General features: G+C 36.4%; 3 protein-coding genes across 3 annotated transcripts; 2 read left to right on the forward strand and 1 right to left on the reverse strand.

The window, feature by feature from the left end:
- LOC145580752 (uncharacterized) lies at positions 1–1,269 on the forward strand. The gene is made up of 3 exons (XM_081637867.1): positions 1–491; positions 668–840; positions 939–1,269. The coding sequence occupies exons 1-3, from the start codon at positions 30–32 to the stop codon at positions 1,042–1,044; spliced, it is 741 nt and encodes a 246-aa protein (XP_081493993.1). The 5' UTR covers positions 1–29; the 3' UTR covers positions 1,045–1,269.
- Positions 1,270–3,634: 2,365 nt separating this feature from the next.
- LOC145593964 (uncharacterized) lies at positions 3,635–8,522 on the forward strand. Its single transcript, XM_081650321.1, has 6 exons — positions 3,635–4,346; positions 4,442–4,500; positions 5,579–5,648; positions 5,765–5,896; positions 5,990–6,118; positions 7,801–8,522. The coding sequence occupies exons 1-6, from the start codon at positions 3,696–3,698 to the stop codon at positions 8,314–8,316; spliced, it is 1,557 nt and encodes a 518-aa protein (XP_081506447.1). The 5' UTR covers positions 3,635–3,695; the 3' UTR covers positions 8,317–8,522.
- Positions 8,523–9,018: 496 nt separating this feature from the next.
- On the reverse strand, positions 9,019–12,614 carry LOC145580759 (putative membrane protein At4g09580). Its single transcript, XM_081637872.1, has 4 exons — positions 12,162–12,614; positions 10,148–10,418; positions 9,892–10,062; positions 9,019–9,541 (listed from the first exon to the last, which is right to left on the reverse strand). The coding sequence occupies exons 1-4, from the start codon at positions 12,359–12,361 to the stop codon at positions 9,416–9,418; spliced, it is 768 nt and encodes a 255-aa protein (XP_081493998.1). The 5' UTR covers positions 12,362–12,614; the 3' UTR covers positions 9,019–9,415.
- Between the last annotated feature and the right edge of the window lie 7,029 nt (positions 12,615–19,643).

A 19,643-nucleotide genomic window follows, 5' to 3' on the forward strand; every position in this document is an offset into this window, starting at 1 on the left:
ATCTTCTTCACTTCTAAAAAACACAAACAATGAAATCTGCACTTCTAAGAACCGGTTCAATCCCGGTTCAAACCCTGAATCGGAACCCTTCGTTGAACGGTAGTGCATGTTGTTCTCCAAAGATCTCATTCCGGTCTGAAAATAGTGGGTTTAACAAGATTAGACGGTCTAACTCCGATACTGAGTTGAATCGGTCGGAGTTGATGATCATGAGTTCCCGTTTAAACCGACTTGGATCGGTGTCTTTTCCCGATTTAGGTATTATTGCTGAAGAGGAGTTAGCGGGTGGATTCGGAATCGGAATCGGAACCGGAACCGGAAATGGTAAAGGGAATAACTATGGAGGTAAAGGAAAAGGTGGGAGTAACAATACTAATAATAATGGTAATGAAAAGGGTAGTAGTAGTGTTGGAGAGTATTACCAACAAATGTTGAAGTCAAATCCTGGTGATTCTTTGCTTTTGAGAAACTACGGGAAATACTTGCATGAGGTAACCTTTCGGATTTCAGTCCTATCGATATACTCCCTTTGTTCATAATTAATAATTACGTGATCGTGGTGTTTTTTTTTTTACTGAATAATGTGACAACTAAGTTTGAACAAGAATTTTTTTTTTTTTTACGATCAAGTAAGAATTATCCAATTGATTATGTTTTTGTACTATAGGTAGAGAAAAATGTGGAGAAAGCAGAGGAATGTTATGGAAGAGCAATATTAGCAAGTCCAGGAGATGGAGAATTATTATCATTATATGGGAATTTAATTTGGGAAACTTCAAAGGATGAAGATCGTGCTCAACTTTACTATGATCAAGCTCTTCTTAACTCACCTGATGATAGGTAATTAGTTAAATTATTTATTTGTGTATTTATGTTTATTGTTTAAAAGTTGGTATATTATTTATTTGATTCTTATTTTATGTTCATGTTTTTTATAGCATGGTATTGGGATCATATGCACACTTTTTATGGGAAGCAGAGGATGATGAAGAAGATGATCAAGAAATTATGAAGCATATTCCTGCTATGGTTGGAGCTCACTAATTAATAAGTCTCAAAAATTGGCATCGATTTTAACTTTTGATTTTGAGTTTTAACCTTTTTAGGGCATTAAAAAAAAAAAAAAAAAAAAAAAACATTTTGTAATGTTTTGAGTGTTAATTTTCTAGTTTTATTACTAAGCTAACTTCTAAAACTATGTATTACTTTTAGTAGGAAATAAATAGGATGATGCATGTAAAAAGAGAGATGCAAGACTTACCATCACTAGTAATTTTTATTTATATATTTGAGTATATATATATTACATCGATCTCTAAAATAAATATTTTTGCCATTGTTGTCAATACTGTAGTAAATTTTGTTTCATCTAAAGATTTTGATCAAGAAGATCAAAATACTAAATATATAGGGAATGTGACGATAAATATATATAAATTCTTTGAACAATGAATAAATCTAGAAATTAATATGAGTACGAAAATTTTGTCATACCGCGTTTTTTTTTTTTTTTTTTGGAATGTATTTGTTATTAGTAAATAGTATTTCAGTATGATTAAAGAACAACTTTTTGGAAAAGGAAAAAAACTAGATGTCAAAAATATTAAAAGGTATAAACTCTATAAAGTAGGTAATCAATATACATACTAAAATTAATCAAATGATAAGAAAATAAAAATCCATCTCTATCCATATAATATGGGAAATCATGTGATCATGTTGCTAATATAGAGAGCAAGCTAATAAGAGAAGAGAATTTGTAAAAATACAGAAAACTACAACCAAAAAAGTTGAACAAGAGTGAGATTTATTTTTTCTTTATTTTCAATTTTGTTGAACGTCACTTGTAACTTTGCGCGTGATTTCATTAAGCTTGTAAAGGTTTGTTGATAGGCCCAATCACTGTTTTTTACTTTTTTTTTCTTTCTAACTTCCTACAATTTGTCTTAATATATGACAGAAATAATACTTAATGATCTTTACACTAACTTAATTAGTAATTGTTGATTTTTTTGTACATGTTAATTATTGTCAATTATTAGTATTAAGGATGTGATCGAAATTGTCCTTTTTGGCTGCTTCATCAAATTATCATAATCTAATTAAAGAATACTTTAATTCATCACAATCTTTGGATAATGATCTAATCTTATCAGTTAAGTGTTGGATGATGTCTGCTAATTTTTTTTATTGTCCAATTGGAAGATTAGCAATTAATTAGCACATTTCAATTTGAGCGTGTAATTTCCAATTTCAGCCTGTTTAAGGACCTAGACAGGTAATGAGAATTTCCTAATGACATGATAATACTGTAGTATATGAATATACGAAGTATATGATACCTAATGTCCTAGTGCATGATATTACAAAATGTTAACTAATCATGACATAAATGCTAATCTTTATACTTATTGGGCCATTTAGATTGACAAGGAGTAGATGTTTAAGGTGGCCCAAGTGCTTAATAAGATTCACCAATCATGTAGCCCATAAACTCCTACTCGTATTATTGTAAAGATACAGTGGAAATTAATTGGTACGGAGTATTTGATTAAGGGTTTGTTCTCGTACGTTGAAATTCAGTTCAGTTCAGTTTATTTCAGCTCCTAATTTCTTTCTCTTATAAAATACGGAGTATTCATTTTATTTCAGTTCAGTCCAGTCAATGAGAACAGACCCTAAGGCTGGATACCTAGATTGAAGTATATGCAATGTTTTACTAGTGATATTTTTTTCAGCTATTATTTCATGTGATACATTGAACACTAAAAAAAAATAAAATACATTGAACACTAAATTGATGCTCCAACATTATTAGTAGAGATACTTGTATCTTTTCGGCTAGTATTTTTAGTCTTATTATATAAATATTTTTTAATATTGGATATAACTTTATAAATAAGTCACAAATGCATGATATAGAGTACATATTAAAATTACTCATATTTTAGTTAACCATATTACCAGCACTAGTAATGAAGTAATGCTTATCCCGTTGTCTAGGGCTAGATAAGTAGATGACTAGATGGTGTATGCTAGAGGCCTAGAGGTAATTCACTAATTCTCACGAGTGCCTAGTGATGCATTCGATTTCAACCTATTTTTTTTGCCTTGTGACACCCCTTGAATTCTCAATTGATCGTTCAACATTATAATTAACCTCATTGAGCCATTATCTATAATCAATGTAAAGCTCCACTAATAAACCATAAATGCACCATTAAAACCTAACAATAATCATATCTTAACCATACCATCACAAATAATGCTTCTTGATAACTCTACATGTTTATATAATCAGTGACTCAGATCACACATTGTCAATTATCTCGTTTAAGCATTTAATACACCGTCAAGGACATCAATCACTAGTATGGTAATAATGGTATGTCGATACTCCATATCAAGTGACTATACGAGTTATATTTACGAGTAAGATATAAGATAAAATCACGTCAACTAATGTATGTCATTTATGCTACGTGGTTTTCGATTGTAAAGGGCCTAAAATTGACACTATTGATTTATTTCTCGATTGATTCAAGTCATTTAGCCCACCCCAAACATAGAAAACGGGCTGATTTACAGCCGTCTTCAACCTTGCACCTCTTTCTCCCCTCTTCCGTCTCCTTCTTCTTCCTGCGTATTTCTCTCTTTCTCTCTCTCCTAAAACGCAAGCTTAACAATTGATAACAATGGCGAAGAAATCTAAGGAACAACCCAATAAAACTTCAACTCCAAAATCTAAAGAAAATCCCGTAACTTCTGAAAACATTTTAGACAAATTATTCGGCGAAATTCCTGATACCGAAGTCTCTAATTCCCTGTTTTCTTCCGAGAATCCATTTCGAAGAAAGCCAACAGATTCAATTCCAACACCCCAAATCCCAGAAACCCCTATTAATGCCGAGGTTGCGAAATCCGAATCCAAAACAAAGAAGAAAAGCAAGGACGAAAATTCTTCTGATGAGGTTAAGAAATCGAAGAAGAAAGATAAACTAGAGGAAAACCCTAATTTGGGAAGTATAGAGGAGAAGGAGAAGAAGAAGAATAAGAGGAAGAGAGATGAACTGGAGAGAGAATATGAGGTGAAGAAATATGGGGTTGCACCAGATGAAGAAGATGAGAAGAAAGAGAAAGTGGGTGGTGGGAAGAAGAGGAAGGCGTTGGATAATCCGGCAGAAATGATGGTTTCTCAAGAGGGTTATGATGATGAGAGTAAGCTTTTGAGGACTGTTTTTGTTGGGAATTTGCCATTGAAGACTAAGAAGAAAGTTTTGTTGAAGGAGTTTAGTCAATTTGGGGAAATCGATTCGGTTCGAATACGTTCTGTTCCTACATTGGATGTGAGTTTGTGGCATTTTTCTTTGTTTTAGGGAATTTATTTTGTTCTTGGGTATGATTTGGTTTGTGTTATTGAATTGATTTTTTGTTGTTACAGAGCAAGAAGCCGAAGAAAGCTTTGGTTATTAATGGGAATCTCAATGAGGCAGTTGATAGGTAATTTCTTTTATGTATGAAAGATTGAACTTATTTCTTTGCTTTGGGTTTTTGTTATATGCTGCTATAGAATATATGTTTTGGTTACCTTTATGTTGTGTTTTGAATTGCAAAACACATTGATTTACATTGAGCAAAGTTCCAAGGTGATTGGAGATAAATCATAAATGTCAGCAAGTTGCAATTAGTTCTAGCTATATGTCAGGTATTGATCCTACTGAATGTTTGATTTAGTATTTCTTACATAGTTACATGTCATTCAGACTGTTTCCTAGATAATGTATTTGGAGAGGTTTTGAAATAAGATAGTTGAAGAATGCATTAGGGTTTAGGGTAGCTACCGCCTACCGGCGTGGTTGGTAGAAAACTGAATTACAAAGTTTTGAATACAGACATTGTGGCGGTAGGAAGGGAAACTAACTTGTGTTTGTTTGGTGAATGGCAATGGGATAAGGATGTTTTGTACAAGAATGTGAAGAATCTTTGTTCGGACAGTTTGTTTTAGGGCGTTGGAGATATTTTCTCTCGCTTCCTTTATTCATCCAACTTAAAATTTTCCTTTCACATATGAAATGGAGAATAAAGGAGTAAGACCATGTACTTTTCGGAAATAATAAGATTAGAGAAGTTCAGCTAGTTTTGTTTTAGATAAGGATCAATGGGATAAGGATGTTTTGTACAAGAATGTGAAGAATCTTTGTTCGGACAGTTTGTTTTAGGGCGTTGGAGATATTTGCTCTCGCTTCCTTTATTCATCCAACTTAAAATTTTCCCTTCACATATGAAATGGAGAATAAAGGAGTAAGACCATGTACTTTTCGGAAATAACAAGATTAGAGAAGTTCAGCTAGTTTTGTTTTAGATAAGGGTCTTCAAGTGAGAAGAAAGAAACATTCTTGTCTTGTATTAAGGGTTTATACCTCGATTGTATCTAGTTTACTTGGCTGACTATCTGGTTTTGCTATACATTGGAGTACTTGTTCATGATATGCTGTCTTCTTCATGTGTACCTGGCTGAATGATTTTCGTTATCCACGCACAATTTTCTTTGTATTTTCTGACAATGACCTTTATGCAGTGTCAATGCCTACATTGTATTCAAAACAGAGCAAGCTGCTGAAGCCTCCCTAACACATAATATGTCTATGGTATGTCTGCTGTTGGATGGGAACTTTATCTGCTGTTGTTTAAAACTTTTCTTTCCTCCGTAAAGTTTCTGGTTGACTGTCATTCCTTTTTTGACCCGTGTTTAACTTTGTTTTAGATTGGAGGGAACCATGTCCGCGTTGACAGGGCGTGCCCACCTCGGAAGAAACTGAAAGGAGACGACGCTTCAGCTACTCTTTATAATAATAAGAGGACAGTTTTTGTGGGTAATTTGCCATTTGATGCTAAGGTATATGCTTGATATGCTTTCCATTTCTTTTCTTTTTAAAATTGTCTATTCCATTCATATGCTTATTTTGCTCATTGGCTGCTTTCAAAACAGGATGAGGAACTTTATCAGTTGTTTTGCAACACCAAACAACTTGAATCTAGCGTTGAGGCTGTTCGAGTGATTAGGGACCGGCACACAAGTCTTGGAAAAGGGATAGCTTATGTCTTGTTCAAAACAAGGGTATGCCTTCTTCTCTGTCTATGCAATATCCATCATGTTCCTAATTAGCATTGAGTTGCTGCAGAGAGATGCTACATCATGTTCCTAAATTCATTTCGAATTGAAATGAATTTATTGCATGAACAGGCACATCTAACGCATTTATTTTGAATTATGGAGGTGTTAGGACATCATTAAAAGGTTGCCTGTGTTTTCCTTTTGCAATTTATTTGATGATTTAATTGCATCCAATTACGTTTAACTATCCATGTGTTCTAGACTGGAAGATTCAGAATTATAGAAATAAGGAAGAGATGTGACGAAATTTTGGAGAGTTGATAGTTATTTGGTGCAATTAAATCACCAAAATTTGGTTTAAAGTCCTTGTCTTATGGGAGGGGATAGACAATTCCAATAACAATATAAAGCAAAGTAAAATAGAAGACATTCACAATTTTCTTTGTGGTTTATGTCTCTTTGATTCTCTCTTTATATATTATTTAATTCCCCTACTAGTTGCTTCTCCAAGCTTATTCTAACCTCTAATTATGCATTGCCTGCACTATTCCTCCTGTTTAAGCTACAGTTACATATCCCATGAGAGAATATGTATGTTGTTGCATGGAAGCTATCAGCTTTTATCAGTCTGCTATTATTGTTCAGTGTTTTAGTAGTTAATAGCCCATATTTGGTAAATACTTGATAAATACTTATATATGTGTATCAACTATTAGGCATAAGTGAATTTATTTAGTTCATCACATATATTCTTCTGTAGGAATCATGAAGATCAATATGCATTTATCCTTTATATTTTGGCAAGTATTAGTCTTCACATCTTTCATTGCGTGTGTACTGGTGTGGACATCTCGTATATTGCTACGCTGGAGCATGGATGTGTGAACTTATGTCTTCACTTTCCTTGTGCCTTGTTTCGGTGAGGGTGTGCAAGGATTTGTACCCCTTGTTAGACTTGAAGTTTGATGTATAATGTATTCATCAAAATCAGAAGGGCCATTTTTTTAAATACAAATATACTGGGATTTGGGGCTTGTCTGTTGTCATAAGCAGTATCACATGCTGTGGCTTGACTAGTTGACTGCCTATGTCTTTTTTTTATCGATATGCTCAACTGTTGTTCCTTATTACCAAGATTGAAGTGGAAACTGCATATATTTACTACTACATGTTATTGTATAAATTTGACAAGTACACGGCATTATGAATTTATGACAATAGGTGAATTTTTTTATTTAAATTTTTTTGTACCAAACCATCACTTCTATATTATTTTCTCTTTGCTTAAATATTGCTTGTGTTTATATGATGGCTTGTGGACGCTTAAGCAGTTAAGCTTATTCTGCCGGTTTCACTAGCATTCTCCTATAGTCCTATCTAGCTTTTTCTGAGATTGACTCTTAGAGTAGGGGAATATGAGTTGGCTTAGGACTTCATCTTCCAGTGATATATAGTATCTTAGTCATTGTTTTCTACCACATCATGCATATGTAATGCATTCTATAGGCGTGATAGTTGTTGATGCTTGATAGATTGTTTCCCACGTCATGTTTTTAAAATTTATGTGATGTTCATGAATTAAGTGAACATTTTGTTTCTTTGTTGCTTTTTCTCTTTGAGTATACAATTTAGTACGTTATTTATAGGGTTAATCTCAATTTCTTAACGACGACTTTCTTTTACAGGAGGCTGCAAATATTGTTTGTAAAAAACGTTTGAAGCTCCGAGACCGTGAATTGAGGATTTGTCATGCTAAGTCAACCACCCAATCCTCCACACCCTCTAAGAGGAAAAGTCCAGGAGAATCAGAAAGCTCCCCTGCAAAGAAATTTTCAGCAGGAACAAATACTCGCTCCCCTGCAAAGAAATTTTCTGCAGGTGCAAAGACTCCAGAAAGTCGCTACAAGGTTGGTGCTGGTGGTGATACCTCCTACCAAGGTTTACGTGCAAGTAAATCCGGGGAGCAAAAGAAAGCTCCCATAAGAAGAACTACTACAAAAACTTCTTTTAAACCCGCAGTGAAGAGTGGAGACAAAATTAAGCAGAGGACAGATAAAAGACCATCAGTAGCAGCTAGAAAGGCCAAAGCAATTGCTATGCAAAGTGGCGGCGCTTCTATCAAAACAGGGAACAAAAGAAAAATGGATGCCAGAACGCCCCAAAGTTCCAACAAGAAAAAGAAGGCTATGAAATCCAAGTGAAAGGGCCTTAGTGTACAACTGTTTCGCCATTTTTTGTCCTTTCAAATTTTGTTATAGTTTTCACTCAAAAAGAGAGACCTCTGTAGTTTGATCTAAGCAGTTAATACAGCTGTGTACGATGTCCAAACTGATAGATTGCGAACTAATACAAAGCTGTATGTGTAAGTGTATTATGGCAATATATCATCTCCTTTGTTTTTTCACAAGTTGTCAGAATTTTTTCTATACTGAAGCTTTTGAGAAAATTTCTTAATTTCTTGCACCTACACTTGTTGATTTGCCTATAGAAAGCAGCTACGTTTGTGCTCCCTAAAGTTTTGATTCTTCTATCCTTTTCATGATTGTTGAAAAAACAAAACTTCAACCTTTAACCTTTCACAAAAGCATAGTGTTATTATGAGTATCATTACACTATGTCAAAAGAAAATTATTCCTGATTAACCAGCTACGTTGTGTAGCAAACTTTATTATGTAATACTTATAACAGAATAGGAAAGGGGTTGATTGCAATCCAACTCGACTGCATTAGATTTTTATTACTCCATATCATACTCCATAGGAATTTTGGGTAGGGAGCTCTTGCCTTCTCAGCTGTGAATCAGCTGAAAACCAAATCAGCTGAAAACCAACCACATTTTCAGCTGTCATTCCTATTAAGGTCTTAAATTGAACAAATGCTGTAGTGAAGAACCAAGGACAAAATTGAATACGAAAGCACTGAAATTCCATAAAATGTAGATGCTGTCAAATATTTTACATTACAAAGTAAAACCAACCAACAAATCTACTGGAACTAATATCCACAACTTTCACAGAATTTTAGCTATCAGCACAGCACAGGTGACAGGCCTTCTTATAATGCAATTGTAGACCAGTACAGTAGATTCCGACAGACAGGTATGATATTCTCAAGAGTTAACCAAGGTTAGACATCAGGCCCTAAGCAGCTGTCCCTAAAAAAAAAAAAAAACCTTGAGCTCATTCCTTCAGCAGTGGTGCAGGGGACAGCGAGCGGTTTATTGGACCGTATGATCTGTACAGAAGTGATCAGAAGTAGGGGATTCAGCAGTATCAGCACTAACTGAGAAAAGCAACATGGTTATGTCTTGTTCTTTGACATCAAGGTAGGGGTGACTGAAACAATCCCAATGAGGAAAAGTGTTGCTATTGACTGGAAGTCATACAGATCGCCTATTGATCGCAGTTCTCCAAGAGCTATTCCAGCCTGCCAATAACAAAAGATAAAATCTTATCACACACAATATCTCCAAAATCCATGGATGATCCATGGTTTAAAAGAAGATATTATGAAAAGAGCAAATATTAAAGATGTACAACTTAAATCAGGAAAACTCAGTCAAGATTCAAAGCATTTATCTGCTAATTTACACAAACCACCTCTTAAATTCAATATATACAAGGAATAGCCAGATGCATGAGGGGCTCTGCAAAAATTAACATGACTGAGGGGTCGTTTCAGGCAGACGTAAGTCATGTAGCTTGACAATCTTTCATTTTCACTAAAGAAAAAAGAAAACTAATCGCTCTTATTATAGATATGTAGGAAATACATACTCTGACGGTGACAAAGGCAGCAGGGATCAGTCCAATGAAAGTCGCCAAGAAGAAGATGTGGTAAGGGATATCCACGATTGGAGAAGCCACATTGATAAATGTATTTGGCAGTGTGGGCGTTACTCTTAGAAAGAGCATGTAATTTAACAAGTTTTGACGTCTCTTCGCAACCTGAAGGTAATGAAGAAAATATAATCAGCCTGAGAAATCATTGGTCATGTTTAATAAACAGTTCATAAGCAGAAGTAGCTGTTACCTGAGCTTGAAAGAAAGTTAGTTTGTCCGGCCATAATGAAAAAACAAGAGGTCGGCCAATCAATTTTGACAAGAAAAAGCACGACGAAGCTCCAGCTGTAGCAGTGAAAAGGACCAGCGCCAAACCTCTAAATACACCAAAAAGAGCTCCAGCTAACAAAGACATAAATACAGTTCCTGGAATCATGAAAGTCTGCATGAAAATGTAGACCACAGAGTATCCAACCAATACTTGCAGCGTATAGTCACTCGTGTAGCTCTCGAGATGATCTCTAAAAAACAAAGGATTAACATCAATATAACAACAGATCTTCAGTACATCATTTCTTCTTTCAATATCATGGCATTTCCAGGGAGCAATTTTTGGAAAAAAAAAAAAAAAAAGAGTGACACATAATTAAATACTTGACAAATGGAATAAGAAAGAATTTTATATTTGTATAACTGAAGCATAGTGGTATTCCAGAGCTGTTTGATGGATCTGGAATAATGACTAATGAAAGAAGATACAAAACTCTACACATTGGCACATTGCATATAGAAAAATGCATACTGTATAGATTGAGGGATCTAAAGCAGTTGGATGTGATAGATTGTTTAGCTTACTTGTTGTGAGGTTCGTCTTTGATGAACCTTAATTTAGCTTAATGGTTGTTAGGTTTGTCTTTCATAGAGCTTATCACTTCTTTATATTCACATCCAACTGCTTTAGATCCCTCAGTCTACTCCCGAAGGCATACTAAAAGTATGAAAATATCTCAGTTTAAACTCCTAAGAAACACTAATTCAAGCTCCAGCAAAAAACGGCATGACAAAGCCTCTATATTTATCACAAAGACAGGCATATATTAAACCAGCCGAGCCTCTCAACCCTGGAAATAAGCACAGCATCACCATATACCTAATGGCTAATGTCATGACACAAAGCAGGGATATTGAGCCCATATCAGCATCAGAATGCTTTACAATATTTAAGTCAAATGACAATGCTGCTAGCATAGTACACACAACTTGAAGAGGCCATCAAATACTAAATGATCAAGCTCAAGACAATGTTAAAAAATAATATCACAGTAGTGATGACTTTTTTTCAAAATTTTAATTATTAGTATGGATTAACAGTTAACCCCCAAACTTAAGCCATAGAATTCTGCAGCTTTGTCAGAATGACTACTATCTGAGTATCTGAAGATCATTTCCCAATTAAAGCAAAGTTCGTCAAGAAAACTGAAGGTGATGTAATGACACCTTCATAAACATAATAGCTACATCAAGTTCACAATACTACATTGAAAAGAAATCGAAACTGGCACGCTGCGGAAATCTGATGAATTTGCAGACAAACATAGAGCATACATTGAGATTGAAAACAGCATAACCACCATAGAACAAAGTTATAACAATCAGTCAATCAAAATACAGGATTACCAGAAAATTTACTAAATTCCAGAAATCACAGCCTAATAAGGTATACTACTAATAATAATTTAGCTAAAGCAGCAAAATCTATTGAGAAAAGCTGTGCATGCAGCTAAAAACAGATCAATACTAATTTGGACTACATGCCAAAACAGAACAAAGAAAGATAACTGTAAGTAGAATGAATTAAACAATCACATTTTCACATTAATGTCACAATTTAATTTTTGCCTATTATACAAGAATTTGCAAAATCATACTTATAAGAAAAGTAATGAATAGTAACGGCATGCTAGTAATAGAAACATCATCTAAACTTACCTAACCAAACAAACATAGTCCTCTCAAACAAACAGCTTATAACCCATCAATGCAACACTAAAAAGATTCAATCTTTCCCCCCTTTTTTGAATAAGAAACAAAGAAAATCCCCATATTTCAGATCTAACAACAAAACTACAAGAAAATTAAACTCGGAATATTAGGGGGGGGGGGGGGGGGGAAATAAAAAAAAATAAAAAGTCAAATTTAAGCTAATAATCTTAATGAAAAACTCAAAATTGCTGAAAAAAAAGATTAAATTTATGAATGAATACCTAAGAATTTGTAAATCGTCAAGGGTACGAGGCAACTTGAGGAAACTATAATCAGAAGACGGCATAGTTAAATAAACACCCAATAGCCCTAATCCATATGCAAATACAACCCCAAAAGCTGCTGAAACTTCCCACATTGTTAATGGATACTTTGAAATTGATTTTTCTTCACAAACTAATATTTCATCTGATTTCTCCATTGTTTTTTTCTTCGAATTTTTTGCACTAACCCCACAAAAATTAAAACTAAAAAAAATTCAAAATTTCTCAAATTCGAGGTGTTTGTGTTTCTGGGATTAAATTGTGTAATGACCAGGTTTAAGAAGATAAGGAAGATTTGGTTTGGTTACTTTCCTAACACTTCTCTGATATTTCTGTTTTTTACGTTTAAGATTTGTTCGATTTTGTGGGAAATTTTTTGAGAATATTCGTTTGCCAAAGAATAGAAATATCCTAATTGATGATTATTGATTATATACAGTAGGATTTTAATTAATGACAAGATTTGTTAACCTTTTTTTTTTTTTTTTTTTTTTTTTTTTCAAATTATTGTTTGGTGGGATTAAAAAATTCAAAAAGGGTTGAATTGGGAGAGATGATGTGGTCCAACTTTGGTCGTTTGTTTTCTTGTCTTTTATGATTTGTGGGTTATCACTTGACGTTTTAATGGAGACGTTCAGATGTTAATTTCATTTCATCAGATTCATATTAATGATGTCTTCACCATGTTTTTATTTAACCTAAAAATCTTTAGGGTGTTCATTCTACATTCGGCTGTTTAGGTATTTAGGATGACACCTAAAAAACCTTAGTGTCACACGATTAATTTGAGTCATTTCGTTTTGGCAAGTCATTCGAGTCATGTGTAGCGTAAGTGTATATTACCAACTAACAAGTCTAGATACATATAAGTATACAATTTTTTTTTGGCTGGTAAGGAGAATGATTCTATCAGGCTACTGGAACCTTTCACAGAGTCACAGGCCCTCTCAACTCAGGTTAGTGGGCTACATACTTTGAGAGGGGGGGAGGGTAAGGGAATCTCCACCACAAAGTCTCTCTGGTGAGATTTGATCCCACAACCTCTTAATTGGTTGTAAGATGCAAACTTAGGGCATGTTCTCATCGATTGAGCTCAGCTGAACTGAACTGAGCTGATTTGAACTAAAATGAATATTTTATAAGAGAAGAAAATTAGGAACTGAACTGAACTGAGCTGAACTGAACTGAATTTCAACGTAAGAGAACAGACCCTTAGTATACATTTTTTTTTTTAAGTTGGTAAGGAAAAGGGCTCTACCGGGTCAAAACCTCTCCCAGGTCCTACCGGCCTCGGTTAACAGGTTCGGCATTTTGGGAGTGTGGGAAAGGGTAACGGAATCTCCACCCCAAAGTGCCTTCTAGTGAAAATTAAACCCCAAAGCCCAACCTCAAAGTTGTAAGGTATAACCCTTTCCACTAAACAAGCTTAGCTTGGTTACGAGTATACATTAAATGACGTGCCCAAACACTCATATAAGCTCATATGTATAGACGTATAGTACTCCGTAAAATGCATGCTGCACCAGGTGGATGAAACAGTCTCAGGGCAAAGAACACGTGAAAGAGGGGTTGGAAACCGACGGAGAAAACAAAGGAGATAGCGGCCCCAAGTGTAAACGCGCAAATCGTGGGGTACTTCTAGTTTTTTTGCATGTGCCACTATTTGCTTAAACTACGCGTTTTATGCTTAATAATCATACGGAGTAATAGTACAGTCAGCTCCTATAATTACACTTTTGCCCTCATTGTTTGTCGCTTTCTACACCAATTAATTTGCATAACATTTTTCTAAATTCTATCTTTGTCCTACCTTTTGCTTATGTATATATGTTTGAACTTTGAATCATACTTAACTAAAGATTAGGAACAGTATATTGTATGAGTATGACGATCTAGGAGGTTATTCTTATTCTCACTCTTCATTAATCATTATAATATTAATTGATGTCTTAAACATTGATTGAGATTTGGCAAATTGTTTAAATTATTGCTCTTTCCCTCATTAATTATAACGTGGGCTCATGATTATATATTTGGATCAAGCAACTTGCATCATCATATCAATAATAATGAAAATGTGTTGAGGGTTTATGTCAATAATAAATTAAAATGTGGAAAAACAACAAGGTTTATTATGGATTTACTTGTAATGATGAATTGCCAATAATTATATTTGAGGCACAAGTTTACCTTTAAAACATTTGGGATTTGATTTGTAGGAAAGTATTCTTGTATTCGTAAATTTTATTGAGTGGGTCATTGCTTGTAAAAGGTTAGAAAAAGATCGGTTAGTGGGAGTTACAAATCAAATTTCAATAGTGAATGAGATTGTTAAGATATATTCAAAATATATCTTTAGTCAATGTAAATATTTTAGTTACCTTGTTTATAGCTAGAGTATATTTTGTAATTAGCTCTTTCCTTATTTGTAGCTTAATTAGTGCCTTGAGATAAGGCTAAACAATTGTATATATTGGCTGGAAATTAATGGAAAGCTCACGGAATTATTTCCTTCATGGTATCAGTAGACTAGGGCTAATTTCCGCTGCACCCTAGCTTTGTTTTTCCGCCAATCTTCTTATTCTTCTACCTTTCTCCTTCCTTTCTTCTCTTCTTTCTTCTCTTGCACTGTAACAATGCCGGACTCCAAGAATTCTTTTCATCCGGCTTTTACCGTGTCTAATATCAAACACAACGTCCCAATCACTCTTGAAATGGCGAACGTTGAGTACTCTACTTGGGCGGAATTGTTTAAAATCAATGCTCGGTCACACAAGGTTCTACATCATATCATAGCTCCGGAGAAGGAGGCGGCTGCGCCTTTAACCAAGGAGGAATCGGAGCTATGGACTGTTTTGGATGCTCTGGTTCTTGGGTGGATTTATTCCACGATTTCTAATGACCTTATGCACACAATCATGGAACCCGACTCTACGGCAATGTAGGCTTGGAATAGACTTAAGGACATATTCCAAGATAACCAGAATTCCCGTGCTGTGACCCTTGAGCACGAGTTCTCCAACACCGACATGGAGGACTATCCTAATGTCTCGGCATACTGTCAACGGCTCAAGAGTTTGGCAGATCAGTTGAAGAATGTTGGGGCTCCGGTCGACAATAATCGGCTTGTCCTTCGATTGGTTTCCGGTCTCACGGAAGCATACAATGGGGTTGCTACGTTAATTCGGAAAAGTAATCCTCTTCCTCAATTCTACCAAGCCCGCTCTATGCTCACGTTGGAGGAGGCCGGCTTGGCAAAGAAGGCTGCTACATCGTCAGATTCGGCAATGGTGGCGGGTGTTCCTCGTGAAGCTGCAAATTCGGGGGGAGATTTAGGTGGTTCTCGTGGTAAAAATCAGAAAAATCACAAGAATTCCGGCAGCGGTGGTCGGGGACACAACTCCGGTAGTGGTGGCGGCCAAAGCTCCGGCGGTCAGACCTCCGACCGCGGTGGGCAGCACCAGCAGCAGCAGGGCTGGGCTGCTCCTCCACCGTGGCAGCAGCAGCAACATTACCAGCCTTGGGGCTGGGCTACTCCATGGGCAGTCCCTCCTTGCCCGTGGCCCACCCAAGGCTGGGCCAGACCTCAACAGCAGCCCATGAGACAGCAGCAGGGGGTATTGGGGCCTCGACCTCAGCATGCTTACACCGTTTCTCAACAGCCCATGTCCTATGCTCCCACGGATATCGAGTCGGCTATGCACACCATGACATTGAACCCACCCGATCCTTCGTGGTACATGGACACCGGTGCAACCTCGCACATGACATCCTCCAACGGTAATCTCTCGTCTTATTTTAATTTGAGCAATCATCCTAATGGTATTGTTGTTGGTAGTGGTCATACGATTCCTATTCATGGTTGTGGTCACACTACGTTGCCTTCCCCTAACCCTCCTTTGTCCCTCACTAATGTCCTTCATGCTCCTAAAATTATTAAAAATTTAATTTCTGTTAGGAAGTTTACAACTGATAATTGTGTGACCGTTGAGTTTGACCCTTATGGTTTTTCCGTGAAGGATTATCAGACGGGGATGCCAATAATGAGATGTGATAGCCAAGGAGACCTTTATCCTCTTACTACCACTTTCAAAAACTCAACTCCATCAAATTTTACAGCTTTAGCTTCCTCTTTATGGCATGAACGATTGGGACACCCAGGATTGTCTATTTTAAAGACACTTCGTAGTAATAAAAGCATTGAATGTACTCATAATTCTAGTGCTAATGTTTGCAATTCTTGTGTTCTTGGAAAACACGTAAAATTGCCTTTTATGTCATCGAATTCTAGTACTTCTATGCCTTTTGATATTATTCATAGTGATTTATGGACCTCTCCTGTTTTGAGTTCATTGGGTCATCGTTATTATATGCTTGTGTTGGATGATTATTCTAAATTTTTGTGGACTTTTCCTTTAGCTAAAAAGTCGGATGTTTTTGACAAAATATTAGCCTTCCAAGCATTCATTCTTACTCAATTTGAACGTCCAATTAAAACTTTTCAATGTGATAATGGGAGGGAATATGATAACGGTCCCTTTTGGGCGTTATGTGAATCTAATGGCATGTCTTTTCGTCTTTCATGTCCCCATACTTCATCACAAAATGGAAAGGCCGAGAGAAAAATAAGATCTTTGAATAATATCATACGCACTCTTCTTTCTCATGCTTCTTTACCTCCGTCTTTTTGGCACCATGCTTTGCAAATGGCAACATATCTTCATAATATTCTACCAACCAAGTAAATTGCTAGAAAATAAGTCCCCTCTCCAAGTTTTATATCAAAAGGGCCCTTCTTACTCTCACTTACGTGTTTTTGGGTGTTTATGTTACCCTTTGATTCCGTCCACTACTATTAATAAGTTACAACCTCGGTCCACACCGTGTGTTTTTTTGGGGTATCCACCGAATCATAGGGGTTATAAATGCTTTGATTTATCGTCTAATAAAATAATTATTAGTCGTCATGTTGTGTTTGATGAGAGTGTTTTTCCATTTTCGGATTTGCATAAACCCTCTTCCCATACTTATAATTTCTTGGATGATGGTTTGAATTCATATGTCATTCAACATTTGCAAAGCACGGCCCAGCCTTCTAGCACTCACCGAACTGGGCCTCTCCACTCCAGCCCAGTTCGCGCCTCTCCTTCTCCCTCACATAGCTCTTCACCAGCTGGGCCTCTTGATGATCCCTTCGGCCCAGCTCCAAACAGTCTAGGCTTCACTCCCCTCCATGGCAGACGGGCTGCTGATGTTGGGCAAAATGGGGCCTCGTTGGACCGTGGGTCTGTTCAATCAGCCACGGCCCAGCAAGGTCCTACCCACTCAGCTGACCCAACTGCATCTAGTCCCACGGCTCCAACTTCTCATTCTCCTCCTATTCCACCGCCACCTCCTCCTAGGATTGTTACTCGTAGTAGCAACGGTATAGTCAAGCCAAATCCAAAGTATAAAAATTTAAGTGCTATGACTTCTAGTGTTACGGTTTCCCCTTTACCTCGTAACCCCGTTTCTGCTCTTAATGACCCGAATTGGAAATTGGCCATGGATGATGAATATAATGCTCTTATTAATAATAAGACGTGGGAGTTGGTGCCCCGTCCACCTGATGTTAATGTTATTCGCTCTATGTGGATTTTTACTCATAAAGTGAAATCTGACGGTTCTTTTGAGAGGCATAAAGCCCGTCTTGTAGTTGATGGCAAAACACAACAGGTTGGCATTGATTGTGGGGAGACTTTTAGTCCGGTTGTCAAACCGGCAACTATCCGTACTGTTCTTAGCCTTGCTTTGTCTAAAGCTTGGTCGATCCATCAGCTTGATGTTAAGAACGCCTTTTTACATGGTCAGCTTCAGGAGACAGTCTATATGCATCAACCCCTTGGGTACCGTGATAAAACTCACCCTGATTATGTGTGTTTATTGCGGGGCTCTTTATATGGTCTTAAGCAGGCACCCCGGGCGTGGTATAAGAGGTTTGCAGATTTTGCTGCTTCTATTGGTTTCACTAATAGTAAGAGTGACAATTCCTTGTTTATTTATCGTCAAGGGAAAAATGTGGCTTATTTACTTTTATATGTTGATGACATTATCCTTACTGCTTCTTCTGATGCTCTGCGGAGTTCTATTATGTCCCTTCTTAGCTCGGAGTTTGCTATGAAGGACTTGGGTCACCTTAATTATTTTCTTGGCATAGCAGTGACAAAACATAAGGGTGGATTATTTTTGTCACAACACAAATATGCGGAGGAAATTATTGACAGAGCAGGGATGGCTTCATGTAAACCTTCGGCTACACCTGTTGAGGTGAAACCGAAGGACAGTTCTACAGGTTCACCTTGTCCCGATCCTACATTGTATCGCAGTCTTGCAGGTGCCTTGCAATACCTCACATTCACTAGACCGGATATATCATATGCGGTCCAACAGGTTTGCTTACATATGCATGATCCGAAAGAGCAGCATATGGCCGCTCTCAAACGAGTCATTCGGTATGTACAGGGCACGATTGATCATGGTTTGCATCTGTATCCATCTTCTATTTCCTCTCTTGTCTCGTATACAGATGCAGATTGGGCCGGGTGTCCAGATACTAGACGCTCCACATCTGGATACTGTGTGTATTTGGGTGATAATTTGATTTCTTGGTCCTCGAAACGACAGGCTACTCTATCTAATCTAGTGCCGAGGCAGAATACAGGGGCGTTGCTAATGTGGTTTCTGAGTCATGTTGGCTTCGAAACTTTCTTTTGGAATTACATTGTCCGATTAAGAAGGCGACTTTGGTTTATTGTGACAATGTGAGTGCCATCTATCTTTCCGTTAATCCGGTGCAACATCAACGAACAAAGCACATAGAGATGGATATTTTATTTGTTCGAGAAAAGGTAGCCCGGGGTGAGGTTCGGGTTCATCATGTTCCTTCTAGGCACCAAATTGCGGATATTTTTACAAAGGGGCTCCCTCGTGTTCTTTTTGAAGACTTTAAAGATAGTCTAAGCATACGTCCTCCTCCAGCTTAGACTATGGGGGTGTGTTAAGATATATTCAAAATATATCTTTAGTCAATGTAAATATTTTAGTTACCTTGTTTATAGCTAGAGTATATTTTGTAATTAGCTCTTTCCTTATTTGTAGCTTAATTAGTGCCTTGAGATAAGGCTAAACAATTGTATATATTGGCTGGAAATTAATGGAAAGCTCACGAAATTATTTCCTTCAGAGATGATAAACGAGCAAAATAAATATAAAAGAGAGAGAGATTAGACACAATATATGAAAAGGCAAATACATGTACAAATACAAAATTATTAAATTATTGTTTTTGAGCTTCGGGTCTATATTGACCGTATCTTATAAAGATATTTTAGCTTGATCTTACAACTAATTGATGATAAGTAAAGTAGTTCACTAATCTTTAAAACATTAAAATTTTGTTTG

The sequence above is a fragment of the Chenopodium album genome, chromosome 2 (genome assembly GCF_948465745.1).
Source record: "Chenopodium album chromosome 2, dcCheAlbu1.1, whole genome shotgun sequence".
NCBI classification, from domain to species: domain Eukaryota; kingdom Viridiplantae; phylum Streptophyta; class Magnoliopsida; order Caryophyllales; family Amaranthaceae; genus Chenopodium; species Chenopodium album.

Bases quoted from the DNA above. Each gene is read 5' to 3' on its own strand.
- LOC145580759 (XM_081637872.1), bottom strand. From the start codon at position 12,361: ATGGAGAAATCAGATGAAATATTAGTTTGTGAAGAAAAATCAATTTCA. The intron at 10,419-12,161 runs GTATTCATTCAT...TTTGTTTTTTAG, and splicing joins GACGATTTACAAATTCTTAG to AGATCATCTCGAGAGCTACA. The intron at 10,063-10,147 runs GTAACAGCTACT...CATTACCTTCAG, and splicing joins TAACTTTCTTTCAAGCTCAG to GTTGCGAAGAGACGTCAAAA.
- LOC145580752 (XM_081637867.1), top strand. From the start codon at position 30: ATGAAATCTGCACTTCTAAGAACCGGTTCAATCCCGGTTCAAACCCTG. The intron at 492-667 runs GTAACCTTTCGG...TTTGTACTATAG, and splicing joins ACGGGAAATACTTGCATGAG to GTAGAGAAAAATGTGGAGAA. The intron at 841-938 runs GTAATTAGTTAA...TGTTTTTTATAG, and splicing joins CTTAACTCACCTGATGATAG to CATGGTATTGGGATCATATG.
- LOC145593964 (XM_081650321.1), top strand. From the start codon at position 3,696: ATGGCGAAGAAATCTAAGGAACAACCCAATAAAACTTCAACTCCAAAA. The intron at 5,897-5,989 runs GTATATGCTTGA...CTTTCAAAACAG, and splicing joins ATTTGCCATTTGATGCTAAG to GATGAGGAACTTTATCAGTT. The intron at 6,119-7,800 runs GTATGCCTTCTT...TTTCTTTTACAG, and splicing joins ATGTCTTGTTCAAAACAAGG to GAGGCTGCAAATATTGTTTG.